This window comes from Grammomys surdaster, unplaced genomic scaffold (genome assembly GCF_004785775.1).
Source record: "Grammomys surdaster isolate TR1022 unplaced genomic scaffold, NIH_TR_1.0 185, whole genome shotgun sequence".
Taxonomy (NCBI): Eukaryota; Metazoa; Chordata; class Mammalia; order Rodentia; family Muridae; genus Grammomys; species Grammomys surdaster.
Window position 1 is genome coordinate 2,873,205 of NW_021604630.1, and position 8,867 is coordinate 2,882,071.

At 46.2% G+C, this 8,867-nt stretch overlaps 2 protein-coding genes across 2 annotated transcripts in view; one reads left to right on the forward strand and one right to left on the reverse strand.

The window, feature by feature from the left end:
- Positions 1 to 2,181, forward strand: part of Kcnu1 (potassium calcium-activated channel subfamily U member 1) — an 82,937-nt gene extending 80,756 nt beyond the window's left edge. Inside the window, 1 exon segment of the mRNA XM_028768219.1 lies at positions 1,865 to 2,181. Coding sequence (XP_028624052.1) covers positions 1,865 to 2,165 — 301 coding nt within the window. The 3' untranslated portion in view covers positions 2,166 to 2,181.
- Positions 2,182 to 7,703: 5,522 nt separating this feature from the next.
- Hgsnat (heparan-alpha-glucosaminide N-acetyltransferase) overlaps positions 7,704 to 8,867 on the reverse strand; it is a 29,489-nt gene continuing 28,325 nt past the window's right edge. Inside the window, exon 18 of the mRNA XM_028768206.1 lies at positions 7,704 to 8,370. Within this exon, the coding sequence (XP_028624039.1) occupies positions 8,189 to 8,370 (182 nt within the window). The 3' untranslated portion in view covers positions 7,704 to 8,188. The remainder of the gene's footprint in view (positions 8,371 to 8,867) is intronic.

Genomic DNA, 8,867 nt, shown 5'->3' on the forward strand with positions numbered 1-8,867 from the left:
GCAGAGAGAGATGGAGGAGGGACACAGTGCAGAGAGAGATGGAGGAGGGACGCAGTGCAGAGAGAGATGGAGGAGGGACTCAGTGCAGAGAGAGATGGAGGAGGGATGCAGTGCAGAGAGAGATGGAGGAGAGACACAGTGCAGAGAGATGGAGGAGGGACGCAGTGCAGAGAGAGATGGAGGAGGGACGCAGTGCAGAGAGAGATGGAGGAGGGACGCAGTACAGAGAGAGATGGAGGAGAGTTGCAGTGCAGAGAGATGGAAGAAGGATGCAGAGTTGAGAAGAGATAAAGACTCAGATTGACTGCTGGGTATGGAAGCAGGGTTGTTTGGATACATGAAGCAATGGCAGACTCTAAAGTCAAAGGACCAGGACTAGAAATCCTGATTAAGTTAGAGAGGATGCACTCAGGGTAAGGGAGTGGGAGAGAAAGAATGGTGGGAGCGTGTGGGCAGAGAGTGATTTACTGCAGCTTAAGATTTCTGACATGGGACACTGTCAGGAAGTGACAGCATTCAGGATGTGCCAGCGATGCTGTCTGGAGGTGGAGAATCTTTGGGTAGTGGATGTCAAGTGAGCCTGGGTGACAGAGTTGTAGACCTGGTGGACGCTGTTGGAATGAACAGCGGTCATCCTGCCCCAGTGGGGAAGACGTACATAAACATGGAAGTGTCTATAGATGACACTGGTGTAGAAGAGAGGGTTAACTGGCTTCAGGGCTTCAAACAGTCACCTTTAGGACAGGAGAGGAGCAGTACTCTTCGTTCAGCACCAGAAAGTACAAATGACTTCTCTGTAAAAGGAATTCCCCTGCCACACTCTTCCTCAGCTCTGAATCCTGTCCCTCACACGTGTGGAAAGCATAGAATATGGTTTTTGGAAGAACACACAGCTTATATTTGAGAGGTCCTCAAGGAAGGGATGGTAGTTCTCCTTAAAGAGAAGTGTAGTTGTGTTAAATGTTCATTAGACCTGAGCAGGCCCACAGAGGACTGGAGGGGGACTCCATTCAGTCGACTGCCACCTGAGGGGAGGCTGGACAGCCATGAAGAACAGCAGGTAAAAAAAAGTCATGCAAGACCAGCCTGCCTATGTTTTGGTCATGAGTCCTGGCTACTACTTCACACCCGTTGAAGCTTGCTCTGAGCTTGATATCTTGTTGAGGAGTCTTGCTTCCTTAAAAGTCTTCTCAGCCCAGGCTGTAGGTTTTCTTGCAGATTAATTTTGATTAAAAACTTGGGTGTTTTAATGTACTTAGTCTTTGGTCAGGCTTGCATTCTGTGTGAAATTTCTGTGACATACACATCAGGCTGAGATAGATAGAAATCTATATAAAAATATCTGGGACACTAGCACGTTATAGGGCTCAAACTGTAGGCTTCTGGTTCCTCTGGTCAAAGGAACTTTTCCACAGTCAAGTTCTAAGCTTGCTTTTGTTTGTTAGTTCTATGGTTGGGCCTCCTGCCTGTGGGGCGAGTGGTCTGCCATTGTACAAGGTCTTCCCACCTTGTACCTCAGCTTGCCTTGGTGGTCAGAACTGTGCTAGTTGAAAGTTTGGTATATGTATCTTGAAAGCAGATAAACTGGGGGTCAGAAAAGCCCACAGAGGTGAACTATCCCAGATACAGTCTCATTCCCCTTTTGTTAAAATGACGAGAACAGCCGCCCTCAGAGAGTTGTGGTGCCATGCCAAGGTGGGCGTGGTGTAGAGAGACGAAAGTCGACCCCCTGGCCTCTCCTCTTATTGTGTGTCAATGAAGAAAGGAACACCCAGAACAAAATGCCCTCTTCATTTAGGGTGTTGCTTGAAGCCATGCTGTCCAAACTGCAGTCTCAGAATCCGTTCTTGGCTTTACCTCACAGGTTCGTGATCACCAGGCCGGCCAATGAGTGTCACTTGCTGCCCTCAGATCTCGTGTTTTGTGCCATCCCTTTCAATACCACATGTGACAAATCAGAAACCAACTCTTCAACTCAGATTCAAGAGCCTACAAATGTGACAACGTTGGATAAGGGGTTGAATTTCTATGATGCCCACACTATCCACGAAGCCCAGGATCTTTACCCAGTCAGCGACAATGGAGAAAAGAGGTCTCAGCACTCCACCTCCAAAGTCTATCCTTTGAACACATTCGATGCCAGTGATATTGATCAAGAAAAATAAAAACAGAAGCAAGCTATTTTTGTGCCAATTGCTTAGTGGTGGACGAGTCGGCAAGCCCACACTGCTGTGGAAGGGACCGTCTCATCCCCATGGATCTGATGCGCTGAATAAAGATGCCCATAAGTGGTGTTAAACTTCATTGCTCTCTTTCCTTGAGCAGGAAAGGGTTCATTTGAGCTGAGTTAACAAGTCGTCCACTTGGACAGATGCCAGTTGGAACTGGAATTCATTTGTCTCTGAGTTATGAGCTAGATACACGCCTAAAACGGGGCAGATGATTATTAAAGTATTATGAGATGTTGGGATCTTGTGGGAGCAGGGGAATGAGCAGAATTTGGGCTAACCTGGGTAATGGGGGTGGGTTCCTTTGAGAAGGACGGCTCCTTGCTCCTGGGGTATTGCAACTGTTGCAAACTACTAATGCGCAAGAGACTATAAAAGAGTCCCGTAGGTTTTACTTTGGCCTGGGCATGGAGTCTACAGTGTGCTTGAAATACCCAGTGAGACTGGAGCAAATGGATTTTCCCTTTACTGGCGTGTATCAGCTACAGACAGCTGCTTGGTTAGGGGTGGGGGTCCCGTGTCCGATTCCTGCTCTTAGTGCTGGGATCCCCCACTTACTTGGAGGCTATACTGCCACAGTCTCTGTGAGTTCCCAAGCATCAGTCCTCCGGTTTCCATTCTTTGTCTTCATGGTACTTTTTGTCTGTTTTGATTTTCATTTTTGTGTTTTGTTGAAAGAGAGAAAGAGAACAACATAAATTTGAGTGCTTAAGGAACCGGGAGGATCGAAGCAGAGTTGAGGGAGTGAGATGAACGTGATCAAAATATATTGTATGAAAATAATATTTTAAAAAGTTGTACGCAGAGCCCAGGTGCACGTTCACCTCTGGGACTCCTCCCATGACCCCTGTAGGGAAGCTGTTTTTTGTTCTAATGACATGGTTTTTGTTTCTCTCCCTTTCCCCCGTTTCTCCCTCTCTTCCTCTCTCCCTCTGCCCCCACCCCACCCCTGTCTCTGTGTGGCTGATGCTTCTCAGTTCTGCTTCTGTCTGTATATCCAATGTCAGCTGCCCTCCTCGGGGTCTGTCTGTCTGTCTGTCTGTCTGCCAGGGATGCTCGTGATCTCTGCTTTTACTCCAGGACAGTTGCAGCTTTCCTGTCCCGCCCTCCCCCCACCCCGCTCCCTCTACTCCCCCCCCCACACACATGTTGCCAGCTGTGTTGTCTCACTGTCAGAGCTTCCTCCTGCAGTGAACCAATGTCTAGAACTCTGGGACTAGCTCAAGAAGTTTCAGAGTAAGTGGCCTAGAGGTCATTCTTGTGATATTTTTGACAAACGAAGTGACTGGTTTTGCCTTCAGTGAGGTGTTCATGGGACACCCCGCCCCCCAATTCCATGCTTGAGTGGCATCCGTGTCTGTCCCTGCTGACTGTGGTCTGGTAAGGCATTACCTGTGGCTTGTTCCAATGGTAAAGCTACTTCTGTTCCTCCAGCTCTGCCTGGGGCCCCAGTGTCACAGGATCAGCTCTATAGAAAGCAGGTCACCAGGCAAGTGCCAAGGGGGTGGGGGGATGTGACCACAAACATGATAAAATCCTAGAACATCTGGGTGAGATATGTGGGCAAATGAGGGAAAGATCAGTTTCCAGTTGCCAGGCAGAAATAATCCGAACCCCAATGGTCAGGAATTCCATCCATGGCTTGGTGCTCCACCGGTGGTGAGAAAGGCTTATGGCCCACTTTTGGATGGAATTTTGAAAACCAAAGTCAGCAAAATAGTGGCTTATTTTGTCTTTGTGCTTTTTGTTTTCTTTAGGAACAGGGTCTCACATAGTCCAATCTAGTCTCCAACTTAGAACTGATGCCTGTCTATTTATAACCCTCTTGCCTCTGGCTCACAGGTGTCGTGACTACAGACACATGCCTGGCCTTGACAGTGTTTTGACACACGGAACTAAAAGTGGAATTTATAAAATTTGAGGCATTTCTTGACATAAGGGACCATCTAGCATTTCATTAGCCTTGAGTGTAGAAAGGCTGATGGCTTGATGGGTACTGTTTAGAACCAATGTTAAAAGGGCCCTGTCATGGTTTGAATATGCTTGGCCCAGGAGTAGCACTATTTGGAGGTGTGGCCTTGTTAGAGTAGGTGTGTCACTGTGAGTGTGAGCTTTAAGACCTTCATTTTAGCTTCCTGGAAATCAGTATTCTGCTAGCAGCCTTCAGATGAAGATGTAGAACTCTCAGCTCCTCCTGCATCATGCCTGCCTGGATGCTGCCATGCTCCTGCCTTGATGATAATGGACTGAACCTCTGAATCTGTAAGACCGCCCCAATTAAACGTTGTCCTTTATTAGAGTTGCCTTGGTCACAGTGTCTGTTCACAGCAGTAAAACCCTAATTAAGACACCCACCTTGCTTAAATGTGTTAACAGTCTCAAAGCTGGAATCATGTCCGACACTTGGTTATTAACAAGTCATGGTTCAGAGTATACTGTTTAGCACTGGGAAGGATCTGCTTCTAGCTTAAATAAACTGATACAAAGACCTCTTCCTGGAAGTCTATTGGTCTTCTCTCTTATTTAAAACAAAATAAAATTACATTATAGGTGAGAAAATATCCAGTATTTCAGTTGAATTTCACTCAAGCTAATACCTTACACATGGGTTATTTACTTATCCATGGTGTCCTTTATATTAGTGAATGTAAAATGGCACAACTTATAACAACTACAGTTTACTCAATTATAAACAGGAATTAGAAACGCAAATAATTTTAAAATGGTTTAAAAGGCAAACTTTGCTCCTGGGAAGATGTAGTGTCATCTGTCATTATTGCAGCCACCAACAGTCATGCTAGCCACACCCACTTTCCCGTTCTGTTAGTCACGGGGCGACACGCCTTGTCTTTCCTCTCTCAGAAGGTACCTGTACCCTCAGGTAGTCACCTTCTTGGGTATAACTGGACTGGATTAACCCAAGTTCTCATCATTTTCGATTTTGAAGGCATTTCTAGCCAATGATCCTCAAGGATCAGGGTTTGTTTTTTGTTTTGTTTTTTGTTTGTTTGTTTTTTTTGGCTAATAAAACACTAAGATACACAGAGAATCTGCCTCTATTCAGTACTGTGGGTAACAGCTGGGATCCCAGAGGCCATCTCTGCAGGCTGCAATGGTGAGCAGCATGTCTCCCCAAGGACCGCCTAGGATGGGTGAGCTTCCTGACAGTTCTGCTGTATCAGGACCCAGTGCTTCTTATGGCTAAAGGCATTCTAACCTAGACACAGCACCCAGTTTGAGAAGTGCTACTCTCAAGGGTAACTCACCCTTTCATGAAGGCTCTCACTGTGGATGGAAAGACAGCACAGCCGTGGCTGTGGGCGGCACCAGGAGTCCTTAAAGAGCCTTGTTCCATTAACAACCCCATCAGCATTCTCAAGAGACTCTCAATGGGGGAACATCAAACTTCCAGCTCAGTTATACTATTCAAAAAAAACCAAGACGGGTTGGAGAGATTGCTCAGATTAGACTGGAATTTGGTTCCCAGCACCCACATTGGGTGTCACACAACTGCCCATAACCCTAGCTCCAGGGGGACCCAACGCCTCTCTCCTCAGCAGGAATAGCATTCATATGCACGACCCTCTCTATAGACAAATAATTAAAAACAAAAGAAAAATAAAAAAAATCAAACCCCACATTGTTTTGCTTTGATAAATGTTTATTTAGCACTTGCTAAGTACAGGCAGTTCATTTGGTACCACAAAAAAATGCAGCAGAAGATGTAATTCTTGCCATTAAGATCACGATAACACAGAAAATAACCATCTCATGAGGCAGAAGCAATTAATGCTATGAGATAGATACCAGTGAGAACCCCCCGAAGAGGGTATCAGCTCTGGCTGAGAATGAGATTAGAGGTGGTACTTCCATAATGGGCCGTGTGAAACGACAGATGAAATACAGGTGTGGAGAAATGAAGGGGAGGGGAGGGGTCCAACTGGGCCACAGCCAGCAAGGCTGGTAGAAACAGGAAAACAGCAGAAGGTGCCGGGATCAAAGGAGGAGGGCTGTTGTCTGGCAGAGATGCCCCAGGCTCAACTGAACTGGACAAGATGGTTTGATCCAACTCCTGCTTTATAAAGCTTAATCTGGTGACAGTGGACCAATGACTTCACAGAAAGAGGCAAGCATCTACACTCGGACAGAGGACATAACGGAGAACGAAGAGGTGGAAGATGGAGACAGAACTGAGAAGATTTAGCAATGATAAAATCTTTTTTTTTAATGGGAAAGCACAAGTAAGGAGTGAAAAGGCAGCAGCGCTGGTTCTGCGCCCTGAGACAGAATGAGCCGCTCAGAGCCAGGAAAGCATGGAGTTTCCATTTGTAGAGAAGGGCAGCGCTGAGCCGGAGATGCCGCGGGCATAGGAGAGAAGACCTCAGGAAGCACGGCCAAGAGTCAGGGCAGAGCCAGAAACTGACTCAAAAGCCATTCATGCATGGGCTGTAATTCAAATGTCCCCAGGTCACCACAAAAGAGTGGCCTGAAGTACAACCCCATCACAATTCTCCTTAAAAATTCAATTCTCGCCGGGCGGTGGTGGCGCACGCCTTTAATCCCAGCACTTGGGAGGCTGAGGCAGGCGGATTTCTGAGTTCGAGAGTTCGAGGCTAGCCTGGTCTACAGAGTGAGTTCCATGACAGCCAGGGCTACACAGAGAAACCCTGTCTCGAAAAACCAAAAAAAAATTAAAAAAAAAGAATAATAAAGACAGAGACAGACAGACAGACAGACAGACACACACACACACACACACACACACACATGTGATTTCTATTAAAAAAAAATTCAATTCTCATGGAAACTCCCCAGGAGGGCGTCTATACGCAGACATCACTTTCGTCCCTAAGAAACTGTGGACAGCCATGGATAGGGTTCACTCTGATGGAGATGAAGAGGGTTTGCTATTATTCCTTTCCCAGGGTTTTCTGTGAGTTACACAGAAGTTGCTGATGGGTCTCACCTTAACACATCTAAACCCTGGGAGGGCTGAGGGAACATCTCCGTTTCCTTCCTTCCACAGATGAGGGAACCAAAGCTCTGACAAGCCAGGGCATTGCCCCACACCTTACCCAGGAGACAGCTCTGGAGGACTCACCAAAGAACATATGTTCTTCTTCTTCCCAGGGCTACATCTCTGGGTACCAAGAGATGCCTAGATACCATCCAGAGACATGCCAGTGCAGGCTGGCAGGCAGGCAGGCAGGCAGGCAGGCAGGCAGGCAGGCAGGCAGGCAGACAGACAGAACAGACAATAACAAGGTAGATGAACAGACAGAGCTGTAAGGAGAGTGGTTTGCAAGAACAAATCTATACTTCAGCTTTTTTGCCAAGTGAGGGAAGAAGCAAGCAGCCTTTCATAATGGATTTTGTGGGCCCATCAAAGCCCTGAAAGTTGGAAAGGAAAATTACTTTGTCTTTCTAGAAACAATAAAGTGCATGCTATAAAAAAAAAATCAGACAACATTATGACACAGTCCATTCAAAAAGCTTTATAGTCTGTCACCATGAAACCATGGCGGTTACTGTTGGCATGCGTATACACATAGGAAGGCAGTTTTCAGGAAGCAAGACTTGGTCCTTCTTGTTGTTTGCTTGTTTGTGATGCCAGGGACCAAACCTGAGGTGCCATCCACGCTTGGAAAGATTCTACCTGTGAGTCAAGCATAGTCTACCAACCTTAGCCTCCTTCACGAAGGCAAAATGTCCAGAGTAAATGCCCTCGGAGAAGTTTAAGATGTCCGCACGTTCCAAATAGATGAATTTCATAGAAAATGGAGAGCATGATATTTCAGATATGTAAATAGATAAGTCAAAAATATGCAGGCAGGTTTCTGATGTCCAGGCAAACCAGCTTGGACAGCATCTGAAAGCACGTCCCCTTTGTGAGGAAGGTTGCTGCCACTCTTCTCTCAGGCCCTGTGGAGTCTGCTAGCAATGTATTTCAGCGGGTGCTGTCAGATTTTCCAAAAAACCTTCTTTTTATAGAGAATGTAGGCGATGAGCACCCAGAGAGCAGTGGCGACTATGTTCTGAATGAGATGCTCTTTGTGTGACTGCTCATCCTCTAGCTTCCATTGGAAGGGGAAGTAGTCCTCAAACACCTCGTGACCGACGTACACCAGAATGGAGTTCATCCCTTAGAGAGATCAGAATGTGGTTTTTTCCCCCTGATCATCCACACCATTCTTGAAATTAATTCCGTAAATAACACGAAGCATGCATTTGCATTATTCCCTACTGCTCCAACTAAATGCTGCACAGCTTAGCTATTTAACTGTGAAATGTATCTCTAGATTCTTAGGAGGTAGGAAGCTGATGACCTCAATTCTACCCCAGGAACCCTCTTGGTGGGGAGAACTTTAAGTTGTACTCCTGCATGTGCACACATGTGCAATATCACACAGACACACGCCATGCGCACACTCACACACACATACTCACATATACACTCACGCATATACATAAATGCACAAACATACATGTACACACACATTCATACACACACATGAACACACATATACTCACATACATGCACACACATTCATACACACACATGCACACTCATATATATATATCACAAACATGTACACACACATGGACATGCACACACACATACACACATGCAAGCACACA